The sequence below is a fragment of the Myxine glutinosa genome, chromosome 1 (genome assembly GCF_964187855.1).
Source record: "Myxine glutinosa chromosome 1, kmMyxGlut1.1, whole genome shotgun sequence".
NCBI classification, from domain to species: domain Eukaryota; kingdom Metazoa; phylum Chordata; class Myxini; order Myxiniformes; family Myxinidae; genus Myxine; species Myxine glutinosa.
Genome location: NC_136261.1, coordinates 151620446 through 151634503, shown reverse-complemented (window position 1 = coordinate 151634503; position 14058 = coordinate 151620446). Strand labels below are relative to the sequence as shown.

General features: G+C 45.9%; 1 protein-coding gene across 6 annotated transcripts in view; it reads right to left on the bottom strand.

Moving 5' to 3' along the window:
- The window catches only part of ABCB6 (ATP binding cassette subfamily B member 6 (LAN blood group)), a 129124-nt gene that overhangs the window by 8702 nt on the left and 106364 nt on the right, over nucleotides 1-14058 (bottom strand). For all 6 annotated transcript variants that reach the window (XM_068120014.2, XM_068120022.2, XM_078778571.1 and 3 more), the window contains exons 18-20: nucleotides 12659-12771; nucleotides 8062-8156; nucleotides 7265-7333 (exon numbers count right to left, since the gene is read on the bottom strand). In XM_068120014.2, the coding sequence (XP_067976115.2) occupies nucleotides 7265-7333; nucleotides 8062-8156; nucleotides 12659-12771 (277 nt within the window). The remainder of the gene's footprint in view (nucleotides 1-7264; nucleotides 7334-8061; nucleotides 8157-12658; nucleotides 12772-14058) is intronic.

Below are 14058 nucleotides of genomic sequence, written 5' to 3'. Positions count from 1 at the left end.
TCTCTCATCTCCCCTTCCTGTTCAGGCTGGAGTTCCCCAAGGCAGTGTTCTGGGCCCTGTGCTTTTTCTGGTCATCATCAATGATCTCCCCGACTCTCTGGAAAATCCTGTCTATCTCTTTGCAGATGACTCCACTCTCTACCGCTCCATACCTCATCCCCTCAGATCGGCAGTCTGCAGCCTCCTCACTCTCTGCAGACCTGGACAAAATCACAGGCTGGTCAAACAAGTGGAACATGTCTTTCAATCCTGACAAATCGCCGACTCTCACTCTGTCTCTCCGAAAAGACCGTCTGGACAACCCTCCCATCTACTTTCTGAACAATCCTCTTGAAGAAGTTCTGTCACTCACGATTTTGGGTCTCACTATCTGCCATGATGTTTCCTGGGAAAACCACCTTTCCAAGCTGGCCTCCAAAGCCAGTCGCCGACTGGGCATCCTCCACCGTGTGAAGTCCTTCCTTGGCACATCTGAGCTCCTCACCACATACAAGGCTTGCATCCGCAGCTCAATGGAATACTCTTCTCCCCTCTGGGCTGGTGCTCCTGCCTCACACCTAGGTCGGCTTCACGCTGTTGAAACCAAAGCTTTCAGAATCATTGGAATCTCCTGCGATGAAGCTAACTCCGAGGGCCTTTCACTCACTCACCGCAGGCAGGTTGGTGGTCTTTCTGTCTTCTTCCGACTCCTCTCCGGCCTTGCTCCCCCAGCTCTGTCTATGCTCTGTCCCCCAAATATTCCTGCAGGTCGCACAAGATCTGCCAGCAACCCTCGTATGGTGAAACTGCCAAAATCAAGACTCTGCTCACCTTCACTCTTTCATTCCTCTTTTCTCCCACCTCTGGAACAAACTCCCTCACTCTCTTCAATCCCACTCCTCCCTCCAGGTCTTCAAAACAGCTGTTCACCACCATCTCTTATCTTCCCCCATCCAAAACCTTGATCTTTTCTACCCACGTTAATTCACCCCAGATCCACCTTTTTTGAAATACCGACTTCTTTCCTGGAAGTCCGAGAAGTGTCCATGTGTTTTATACCTCTCCAAAAGATCCTGAAGACCCAAAAGACCCCGAAGACCCAAAACACCCTGAAGACCCCGAAGACCCAAAACACCCCAAAAACCCAAAACACACAGAAGACCCAGAACACCCAAAACACTCCAAAAACCCAAAACACCCAGAAGACCCAAAACACCCCGAAGACCCAAAACAACCCGAAGACCCAAAACACCCCGAAGACCCAAAACACCCCGAAGACCCAAAACACCCCGAAAACCCAAAACACCCCGAAGACCCAAAACACCCCGAAGACCCAAAACACCACGAAGATCCAAAACACCCCGAATACCCAAAACACCCCAAAGACCCAAAACACCCCAAAGACCCAAAACACCCCAAAGACCCCAAACACCCCGAAGACCCAAAACACCCTGAAGACCCAAAACACCCCGAAGACCCAAAACACCCCGAAGACCCAAAACACCCCGAAGACCCAAAACACCCCGAAGACCCAAAACACCCCGAAGACCCAAAACACCCCGAAGACCCAAAACACCCTGAAGACCACAAAGGCCCTTAAAGACCCTGAAGACCCAAAACACCCCAAAGACCAAAAATACCCTTAAAAGCACAGAGGATCCATGAGACCCTGAATACCCAAATGGCCCCGCTGATCGCGGTTTAGATGTTACTTTGCCGAGCGAAGGCTCCGCGACCGAACAGTTACTCCCCGATTAGAACCCGATTTCACCCAAACGTTGGCCGGATCGCACCGCAGCGAGTCAATAGGGAAAAGACAAAGGCGACACGGATGTGAAGAAGAAGAAGAAGAAGACAAAAAGGTTGGAAATACCACTAAATTTATTCCTACTATTTACATGCTCAAAGTAACCAAGGAGAAGGAAAGATAATAAAATAATATACAGAAGGATCAGAGACACAGTGCAATTATTAACTTATACCAGCTTAATTAACCCAGGACAGAACAAACAGAACAAACTCACGTACACAAGAAGGATGGAATGGAATGAATGTTGGAAGGAGGAATGGGAAGGTTCAGCTGGGGCAGATGGTTCGGGCTTGATCCCGCACGGGACGTCGGCTGGACCTCGATGGCCACCGATGCCACCGCTATCTGGTCCCCGCGGGGTAACGGGTTGAAGCTGCCTGGTGGAGTCAACGCTGCTTGTGGAGCCAAAGCTGCTTCTCTGGCTCAGCTCAGGGCGCGTCTGCCGTCTCTGGCGCAACTGCTGGTAATGGCCCTTGGCACCTTCTCTCTCTTGGCCCTGGTGTCTCCTCACCATCGACAACTCAACGCAACCAACGCAACCACTGACCACTCGACGCCACCACTTCTCACCACCGACTTCTTACCACCGCAACCAACGCAACCACTGACCCTCCTCTGACGACCAACTCCTTGCTTCTTGCGTGCGCGCCTTTTATAGCGCCTCCGGCGATTAAGCCGCCGGCCTTTTGGACACGCCCATCGGGGTGCTCACCTCGGCCCTGGTTGGTCGCGCGACCCTCTGGCTCCGCCCTTGATGACGACGGGCGGGCACGCCTTTCTTCTCCGATTCGAGCACATGTTCAATGGCGGTTATTGGAGGGGAGGTAATTCGGCAATCGAGGCCCGGCAATGACGGAAGGGGGGTGTAAAAGGAAATGGAGATTTTGGGGATGGGAAGGAAAGGGGATCTATTCTCTTTCACTGGTGCAATGGAGTACTTTAATTAATGGGAGACACAGCCTTACTCTAAAACACAGAATAAGAGATAACTATCAACAGGGGTATTCTATTATTTGGCTGATGTGTATGCTTGTGGACTAATTATGGGATGCCCTTTCACCTTTACACAGCTCCGGAGGTAGGGGGGCGTAGGGGGGCACCCCAATGACCCAAAATACCCCGATGACCCAAAATACCCTAAAGACCCAAAACACCCCAAAGACCCAAAATACACTTGAAGGCCCTGAGGCTCAAAATGCCCTAAAGACCCAAACCACCCTGAAGACCCCAAAGCCCCAAAACACAACAAAGACACAAAACACACAAAAGACTCAGACGACGCAAAAGACCCCAAAGATGCAAAAGACCCCGAAGACACAAAAGACCCCGAAGACACAAAAGACCCCGAAGACACAAAAGACCCCAAAGACCCAGAAGACCCAAAACACACCAAAGTCCCCGAAGACCCAAAAGACCCTGAAGATCCAAAAGACCCCGAAGATCCAAAACACCCAGAAGAATACAAAGACCCCGCAGACCCCAAAAACACCCCAAAGACCCAAAATAACCTTAAAGGCCCAGAGGATCCAAAATACGCTGAAGACCCAAATTGCCATGAAGACCCCAAAGACTCCGAAGACCCAAAGACCCTTAAGGACCCAGAGGAACCAAAATACCCTGAATACCCAAAAGCCCCTGAAGACACTGAAGACCCCGAAGACCCAAAACACCCCAAAGACCCAAAATACCCTGAAAAGCCCAGAGGATCCAAAAGACCCCGAAGACCCAAAATACCCTGAAGACCCAAAACACCTTGAAGACCCCCAAATACCCTTAAAGACCCAGAAGAACCAAAAGGCCCTTAAGACCCAAAAGCCCCTGAAGACACTTTTTTTTTCTCTTTTTTTTTGTATACAAGATCGAAGCTCGTGAAAGAGCTAACATTAATCACACAAAAAGTCAAACCGACACACAACACACAAAAAACAAGGGGAGCGGCAGACAAGATGGGGAGAGAGGGGGAAGGACACAAACACAACATTTGAGAGCAGGGACATCGGGAGGACTTGGGGGGGAGGTGGGAGAGGTATAAAACATATGAACACTGCAAGGACTCTGGGGTGAATTAGCGGGGGTAGAAAAGATCAAGGTTTTGGATGGGGGAAGATAAGAGATGGTGGTGAACAGCTGTTTTAAAGAAATGAAGGGAAGACTGGGATTGAAGGGAGTGGGGGAGTTTGTTCCAGAGGCAGGAGAAAAGGGGAATGAAGGAGTGAAGGTGAGCAGAGAGCCTAGATTTTGGGAGTTTAACCATAATAGGATTGCAGGCAGATCTTGTGCGACCTGAAGGAATATTGGGGGGACAGAGCACAGAGAGAGCTGGGGGAGCAAGGCCGGAGAGGAGTCGGTAGAAGACAGAAAGACCACCAACCTGCCTGCGGTGAGTGAGTGAAAGGCCCTCGGAGTTAACTTCATTGCAGGAGATTCCAATGATTCTGAAAGCTTTGGCCTCAACAGCGTGAAGCCGAGCTAGGTGTGAGGCAGGAGCACCAGCCCAGAGGGGGGAACAGTATTCCATTGAGCTGCGGATGAAAGCCTTGTATGTGGTGAGGAGCTCAGGTGTGCCAAGGAAGGACTTCGCACGACGGAGGATGCCCAGTCGGCGACTGGCTTTGGAGGCCAGCTTGGAAATGTGGTTTCCCCAAGAAAGATCATGGCAGATAGTGAGACCCAAAAGCTTGAGCGACAGAACTTCTTGGAGAGGATTGTTGAGAAAGTAGATGGGAGGGTTTTCCAGTCGGTCCTTTCGGAGAGACATTGTAAGAGTGTGAGATTTGTCAGGATTGAAAGACATGTTCCACTTGTTTGACCAGTCTGTGATTTTGTCCAGGTCTGCAGAGAGTGAGGAGGCTGCAGACTGCCGATCTGAGGGATGAGGAATGGAGCGGCAGATAGTGGAGTCATCAGCAAAGAGATAGAGAGGATTTTCCAGAGAGTCGGAGAGATCATTGATGAAGACCAGAAATAGCACAGGGCCCAGAACACTGCCTTGGGGAACTCCATCCAGAACAGGAAGGAGAGATGAGAGAAATCCATTCAGGGCCACACGTTGCCTTCGACCAGAGAGGAAGTCCGCAAGCCATGAGTGGAGATTTCCATGGATACTATAGGAGGAGAGTTTGGTGAGCAGAGCTGGGTGCCAGACCGTATCGAAGGCACGTGATATGTCAAATGAGACAGCTCTGATTTCCTGTTTGGCATTGAAGACCTCCATCCATTGTTGAGACAGCAGAAGCAACATGTCCAGAGTAGAATGACCTGGTCTGAATCCAAATTGATGATCAGAGATCAAGCCATTGGAGAAGAGGAAGGATTTGACATCCGAAGCAATGATGGATTCCATGACTTTGCTGATAATTGGAAGCAGGCTGATTGGTCTGTAGTTGCAAGGATCTGTTTTTGCACCTTTTTTGTGTAAAGCACTAATGTTTGCTGATTTCCAAGATGCTGGCAGATGACCTTGAGCAAAAGAGAGGGTGAAAAGAACAGAGAGAGGGTGAGATAGAGCGGCAGAGCAGGATTTTAGGACCCGTGGGCTGATGCCGTCTGGTCCAGTTGCAGAATCAGAGTCGAGGTTTGATAAAAACTTCTCCACCTTGTCAGGAGAGAAAGACACAGAGTCCAGGAGCAGTTGGGTTCGACTGGGAAAGGTGGGAACAGAGAGAGATGGGTTTGGGACACAAGATTTTGAGGCAAACACAGAGTTGAGGCATTCGGCTTTGTCACGTGCGGTGTCAACTGTGTAGCCATTTGAGGTGAGGGAGGGGATGGAGGGGGAACAAACACCGGAAACGCATTTGACCAGATGCCACCAGGATTTGGAGGAAGGAGACAGGTTTGAGAGTTCAAACTTGAGTGTGGAGAGATAGTGCTTCCTGGCACTCCTGAGGGTAGACACACACTTGTTTCGAGCTTGGTGGAAGGAACTGAGATTGCCTTCAGTTGGATTTGCCTTCCAAGAGGCAAAGGCAAGTTGTTTCAGGGCAACTGCCTCACCACAAGATTCAGTGTACCATGGATGGGAGGAAGGGTAAGACAACTGAATACGAGATGGGATAAATCTGGGCATGAGAGAGAGCAGTTTGCTTTGGATGAATTCCCAGGAAGAATTGATGTCAGAGGCAGTAGAGATGGGAGACCAGTCCAGATGATTGATGGCTGCTTGCAGACCGTGCCAGTCGGCCTGAGTGAAATGCCAGACTCGTCGGTACTGAGGAGGCTCTCTGTGAATGGCCAGAGAGGTGTCCACTTTAACAAGCACATGATCAGAAGAACCGATTGGAGCAGAAGAAGAGCAGCAGACATTTGCAGGGAAGTTGGTCACAACCAAGTCCAGAAGAGAAGATACTCCATTGACTGAGATCCGGGTCGGGAAATTGACAGATTGTGTTGGTCCCAATGAGTCGCAGAAGTCCTTTGCTGAGGTGCCATGGCTGGTGAGAGATGAACCCACACCCAGCCAGCTGGCATGATGACAGTTGAAGTCGCCACATATGAGGAAGAGAGAGTTTGGATGAGTTGATAGAAGTTGGTCCATGTTGTCCGACAGCGAAATGTAAATGGAGTCATCACTGTTTGGAGGACGGTACAGAACACATATGAACAAAAGGTGGGAGCGGAGAGGAATGCACTGAAGACCCCGAAGACCCAAAACACCCCAAAGACCCAAAATACCCTTCAAGGCCCAGAGGATCCAAAAGACCCTGAAGACCCAAATGGCCCTGAAGACCCAAAACACCATGAAGACCCAAAACACCATGAAGACCCTGAAGACCCAAAAGACACCGAAATGGTCAAAGATGCCTATCCCTCTGAAACAATGTGTAGTGAGGTGTGTGGAGCGTGCTGAGTCACGCTAGTAATATAAATTATTACTCCCGCTAGGGAGTAATGCATGCGATCGTGTCTGTCCGTCCGTCCGTCCGTGTGTGTGTGTGTGTGTGTGTGTGTGTGTTCGTATGTTCGTGTGTTTGTGAACAAGATATCTGGAAAAGTTCTGAACGGATTTGGTTGAAAGTTGATGGGATGATTGCCCTTGGGATAAGGAAGAATTGATTAGTTTTTGGTGAAGCTCAGGATATTATTCCAGATCCAGGAATTTTTGAAGGATTTTTTTACCATTGGAAGATAGGGCTCAGCAGCGGCCACCCACGGTGGGAGTTTGCGCTCTACTGAGTGGCTTTCTAGTTTCTTGCATGTTATTTGTGGTAGATACTGTCAAAAAGTAACAGATTAAGTGCTGATTTACTGCATGAAAAGTAAGCAATGGGTATCATATAATTATGGATTTAGTGGCTGTGCTCACCTCTGCACTGCCAGGACCCAAGTTCAATTTTTGATCGAATCGGGTTCAATTAAAACTCATGACCAAAGCAGAAAAGATTACCTTAAAAGGTAGCATTGCAAAATGAAAAGGTGAATACGCATGATATTAACACCAGTCTGGGACACCTGTGCTACAAACCGCAGGCTTACCTGCCACGCTCAACGATGCGTCCATCCTGCAGCACGAGGATGAGGTCTGCGCCAATGATGGTAGAAAGCCTGGCAGGGAGTACAAAATATCCTATTCCTCACCATTCAGCCAAATTTAATGACAGAATATTCACCACAAAGATTCACCAATCCAGTAAGAGCTGGACCATTGTTTTTTTTTTCATGAAGTATTTAAGATATTTCTTTCGATTTGAGCATTAAGAAAAATTTATTCAGTGCCTTGCACCAATTGGCAGGAAGTGCTACATATATATAATTATTATTCAGGGACGAAGCTATCCTGTCATGGTATCCTATTATGCCCATTCAGATTATTATTGTTATTATTACTACCCCTTTAACCCATTTGAAATATTTTAAATCCTCATTCTCTGAAATCGCTTTACCGATCGATATGAAACTCCAAATATATGATCGACTACCCATGGAGAAAAGGTTTAATAACTATGTCATAAGTCACATGGTTTGGCAGCCATATTGGATCAAAGAAATCCCTTTACAATTCCCCTCCCCTAAAACTGCCTAACCAATCAATGCGAAACCTTAAATATGCGATCGGCTACCCATGGGAAACACAGTTTGATAAAAATGATACCATAGGGCATCATCACTGGAATGGGTGGCTAGGGCCCTGGAATCAATATTATTTTTATTATTGATTATCAAGATTCCCATTTTATTGCTCAATAATGACCACAAATAAGGTAAATTACAATAGTGACAATTCTTAGGGTTTAATAGGTAGTCCATCATTCATTAAGCAGAGGTTCATTTACCTGTGTGCTATCACCAAGGTTGTACGGTTGGTACAGACTTTGGCCAGCGATGCCTGGATGTTTCGCTCGGTGTGTGTGTCCAGTGCTGATGTTGCCTGAAATGTGAGGGCAGTGCTGTCACGAGATTGATACTAAACATACAGCAACTGCTTTCATTTTTATAGATCAATATATAGTTAATACCATTCACAGCAGGTGGGGTGTATCACTTTTTTTAAAAACTTTTATTCAAAAATAGCTGATTTTAAGCCTGCTGTTATTATACACAATTCACATGTGAAAATAACTTACATGCACACAGAAAGTTCATAACCATGAACATCCTCAACAAACTTAGGATAAATAGTCAAGGAACATTTTCATTGGTCAGTTTCAAATCGTCATGTATCATTGGAAGGAGTTAATGGAGTTCCAATGAGGACAGACCATAAGTTATCATAGAACGACATCTACAGTACAAATATTTTCACTATCCTAAAATCACCGATTGGAGTGTCATCATTAAGTTTAAATATTGTCTTCCAAAGCAACACCAATCCTCACCATTGGAAATTCACCTTAAGGATGAAGTTAATTAATTGGTAGACAGATCACATTCAAACTGTTTTGACAGAACAGAGGCGACTCTCATCACATCAGACCTCCATGATGTGACAAAAAGTTCATGATGGCAGGGTGTGTGTGATGCGTTGCCAATTATGGGCTGGACAACATCGAGCACGAAAAAAAAAAAAAATAGGTGACAAGGTATAGGATTCCCACCTTCAATTCCCAGTATAATTCCCACCTTCAACCTATGAAAAATGCTGTTAGTAGATATTCGACTATTAGCATAATGCTCAGGCTGATGGAAATGGTAATGGTGTCAGGCTCACCATATTAATATTGGACATATATACACAGGAAATCCAATTGTGCACCATCAATTACAGACTTGGCATTTAATATGGATTTTTTTTTCTTGACTTGGGTTTACTTTCTTAACTCAGTATATCAATCTGGTGAGTTTCTTTTACACTTTGGTGATTTATTTGTTAAAAGAACCATGTCACTGATTGTCTGTCACAGCAAGAAGTCAACAACAGGATTATATCACAGGTGGCGTGGCAAAATGTACGGACAGGTGCATTTGATGATTGGCTTCACAGTCGGGTATACAAGGGTTGTTGCATTCTGTATTAGTGGAAAACAACTGCTGCACATCTCCAAACGTTATTGCCGCTTCCTCTGGAGATGGTCCATCAACTCGACAATGCTGTTTGTCATGGAGTGGTGGCTTTACGAAATTACAGCATGAAACAGCGTGCTATTGCTCGGCAGTATGGTATCACTCAAGGTCAGGTGTCAAAGATCCTGAAACGAAATGCTCAGAGGGGTGTCCCTACTCCAATACCGAGGCCAGGACGTCCCCGCAGAACCACAAGGAGGGAGGATCGCCAGCTGCACCGGTTAGTCCGCAATGGCCGTACCAAGTCAGCTAATCAGCTTAGGGCTGAGTGGCAGCAACTGACAAATTTGCCTGTATCCAGAAGGCTAGTCAACCAACGACTGGTTCAAGCAGGCTATCGTGCCAGGCGTCCCCTGAGAAAGCCACGCCTGGCCAGACAACACCGCCAGCGCCGTTTGCAGTGGGCCAGAGAGCACCGTCAATGGCAGTCAGGACACTGGAATCACGTGATCTTCAGTGACGAGTCTAGATTTCTGGTCTATCGTCAAGATGGCCGCGTCCGAGTGTGCAGACAAGTGCATGAAGCCTACAACAAAGATTGTATAGTGCCAAGAGTCCAAGCTGGAGGTGGTGGGGTGACCGTTTGGGCTGCTTTTCATGCAGGGGGCAAAATTGACCTGGTTGTTCTGAATGGAAACCTGAACCAGTTCAAGTACAGGGCCATTCTGGAAGAAACATTGCTTCCATTTGCTCGTGCAGCCTTTCGAGGAAACTTTGTCTTCCAAGATGACAATGCACGGCCTCATCGTGCTCGCATGATCCAACACTTTCTTGCTGACCGTGGTGTAGAGCATATGGAGTGGCCTGCCATGTCCCCGGATATGAATCCGATAGAGAACTTGTGGGCAGAATTAACGCGTCAAATCGACCACTTGGACCAGCAGCCGACCTCTGTGCGTGAATTGCAGCAGGCTATTGTCACTGCATGGCAAGCGATTCCTGTCCAAACCTTGGCAAATCTCGTGAACAGCATGCCTCAACGTGTACGTGCTCTCCTGAATGCTCGTGGGGGTTACACAAAGTACTGAACTGTAATTTTACTGTCCGTAATCCCAGTCGTAATTAAAATTTTGTTTTTGTTAAAAAAATTTTTGGCTCATGTGCAAAATAAAGAGATACTTCTGGAAAACGTACAGAAGTTTAACACAGTACTGTCCATGAATTGAGTTCGATATCAGTTTACATCACTTTCAAGGATCAATTTATTTGTTTTGAAATGTCAAATGTGGTTTTTGTTTCTTTTAAAGGTCACATTAGCAAAATCTAGAATAATTTCAACATAATTCCAATGAACTTTTGGTTCTAAGACATCTTGAAAAGTAAGTTCACCCCCAAAAAAAAATATTCCATATTAAATGCCAAGTCTGTAAATAGTAATCCCCAAACGTTTTGGTAGGACAATATAATTCAGAAACATTGAAGTTACATCATTCACGGCTCACATTTCTGCACCGGGCGATTTTCATTGTCACCATGCTAATTGGCTGGGTGTTGGTACCTCTCTCACCAGCCATGGCACTTCTGCAAAGGACTTCTGTTGCTCCTTGGGACTGAATCAATCTGTGTACTTTCCAACCCGGATTTCTCCCAATGGCAAAACTTCTTCAGGATTTGTTGATGACCAACCAACTCTGTTCATGAGAAGGCCGAATACACCTGAGATGGTGGATACATTTCTGGCAACCCTGACTCTCACTCAGCAACTGGACCGGATGGCATCAGCTCACGAGTCCGAAAAACCTGCTCGTCACTCTACCTTGGACATGCTGCTTCTACTTTTCCAACAGTGGATGGAGGCCCTCAATATCAGACATGAGAGCAGAGGCATCTCTCTGGACATATCTCGAGCTTTTGATACAGTGTTCCTAACATCCCACCTTATTCTCCAAACTGTCTGCTAATGGAATCCAAGGCCAACTTCACACATGGCTTACTGACTTCCTCTATCCCATAGCAAATGTGTGGCACTCAATGGAATCCTTTCTTCTCCTTTCCCTGTCAAGACTGGAGTGCCCCACAGCAGTGTTCTAGGCCCCATTCTATTCCTAATATTCATCATTGATCTCTCTGACCCTAAGGAAAATCCTCTTTATCTCTTTGCTGATGACTCCACCCTCTGCTGTCACATCGCTCATCTTCTTCCCTCTCTTCAGGGCATGACAAAATCACAAACTCGTCAAACACTTGGAACATGCCTTTTAACCCTGAGAAATCCCACACACTCATTCTATCTCTCTCTCTCTCTCTCTGAAGGAACCGTACTGCAAAACCTCACATCAACTTTCTCAACAACCCTCTTGAAGAGGTTCAGTCAATCAAACGCAAACTCTCAACCATAATCTCTCTTAGGCAAGCCACATTTCAAAGTTGGCCTTCAAAGCCAAATGCCGACTTGACATCATCCATCGTGCAAAGTCCTTCCTTGGCACACCTGAGCTCCTATCCACCTACAAACTTTCATCCCCAGCTTGAGGGAGTACAGCTATCCCCTATGGGCTGGTGCCCCTGCCTCACACCTTGCTCAGCTTGACACTGTGGAAACAAAGGCCGTCAAGATCATTAGAATTTCTCGCAATGAAGCTGAGTCTATGGGCCAATCACTTCGCCATTGCCGACAGGTCGATGGCCTCTCTTCTCCTTTCTGGTCATTTTGTTCTGCCTCCTTTCTAGTATGGCACCTTCTGCCCTCTCCTTGCTTTGTCGTCCCCCTCCCTCCAGGCATCAGCAGGATGCATGTGGTCCACCAGCAATCTCCTACTCATGAAGCTGCCAAAATCCAAAACCACTGCTCACCTCCACTCGTTTGTTCTTCTTTTTCCCTTCCTGTGCAACCAACTTCCACACTCACTTCAATTTCATTTTTCCTCCAGGTCTTCAAGACAGTTGTTCACCACCGTCTCAACTCATCCCCTATCCAAAAACATGATCTCTTCTACGCCCATTAAACTACCCCACCCTCCCAAAGTTTTGCTTCTGTATCCATCGTGTCCACCCCTTGCGTTCTCCCCATATGCTTCATCATTACCCACATCCCATGTTTGTCCGTCTCCATCTATTTTCTCCTTCTGCCCTACTGTTGTCATTTCTCCCTTTTTCTTCTGTTACATTTGTTACGTTGCGTCCTGATCCGTTTTGTGTTCCATCTTCCAAATTGACTTTTCAACATGTAATTATGAGGATTGAAGATCAGAGAGGAAACCAACTGATAAGTTCCATAAGAATTAGTCACTTTCACGGGTGATACACCATAAAATTACTGACTGCTTATAAAATTACATAAACTGCACCATAAAATTACATAAAATTACATACTGGTGATTAAAAATAGTTTGTGACCAGCATGCCTGTGTCAAATCATGATAGTCTTACCTCATCCAGCAGAATAATTTCAGGGGCTTTCAGGATGGTTCGGGCAATAGCAACACGTTGCTTCTCACCTCCACTCAACTTCAGACCTCGCTCACCAACCATAGTGTTGTATCCTGCACCAACAATGGCATTTTGACTACATAATGCACTGAAAAGGATAAGGATGTGCTTATGTCAACAAAATTATGCAGGAACACCTCTCCAGAACGTGAACCCCAGACCCCACCTCCCACCCAAATCCTGAATGAAAAGTTTAGGTGTGACTGCACACTAAAAGGAAAGCAAAATACGCACAGCATGCCATGGCGACCGAGGACCTGAGGTGTAGTAAGGAGTGGGTCAACAGGATGTCGGCATGCAGAATTATTGCTCACATAGCAGAGTGAAAACAAAACAGAATAGTGCACAATCATATTTTATTGAAAACATAGATTAAATAAGACAAAAAAGAAAGCATTGTTACATTTACAGTACTGTGCAAAAGTTTGGCATATGATATTCATACGTTTGCGTAAATTCATCAAATTATAAGTGATAACAGTCATGTGTGTTTATTATTGTGAAGTAACAGCCTTTGTAAATGCACATGAAACAAACTGCTTGAGTAAATACCAAGAATAGTGTCATTTTATAGGATCAGTCAATAGTTTGTATGTTTGCACCCTTTACCTTATTGAGTGCCACCTCTCTTTTACCCATGCTTCCTGAATATGACGAAAGAGCTTTTACTGGAATATTATACCAAATATCCTGTAGTACATTCCACAATTATGAAAGGTTCGTTGTATTCCTCTTGTTCATCTCTGTTCCAAGGCAATCCCATATGGCCTCGATAGGACTCATGTCTCTGGGGTGGCCTTACAACATTTGAAGCACACCAGCTGTAGCCTTGTTCTCCAAATATGTACATACTGTTTTATTCTTTTGCCTTGTTCTATTCTTCTTGTTCTTGTTTTATTCTTCTTGTAGCCTTGTTCTCCAAATATGTACATACTGTTTTATTCTTTTGGAAGTAGTGCGTTTTGGATCATTATCTTGTTGGAAAATGATTCCTCTTCCGATTAAATGATTTTCACAAGGAAGTGCATGTTGCTGCAGTATCTGCTTGTACTGCAGTATCTGATATCTATTTTGCTAGTGTTCCATTGTTTTTAACAAGTTTTCCAACAACAAAAGCTGGGATACAACCCCAGACAGTCACAGAGCCTCCCGCCCGATATTCCACAGTTAACTGAAAAACAATGCATGTCACAATGTTCTCCCGGTCTTCCGCATATGATCATTTAGATCCAAAAAGTTCAAACTTAGATTCATTTGACCAAAGTACCTGATTCCACTGTTCCGTTTTGACGTATTCACCATATTGGCACTGAATGTGCCAATGCTTTTGCAACAACCCT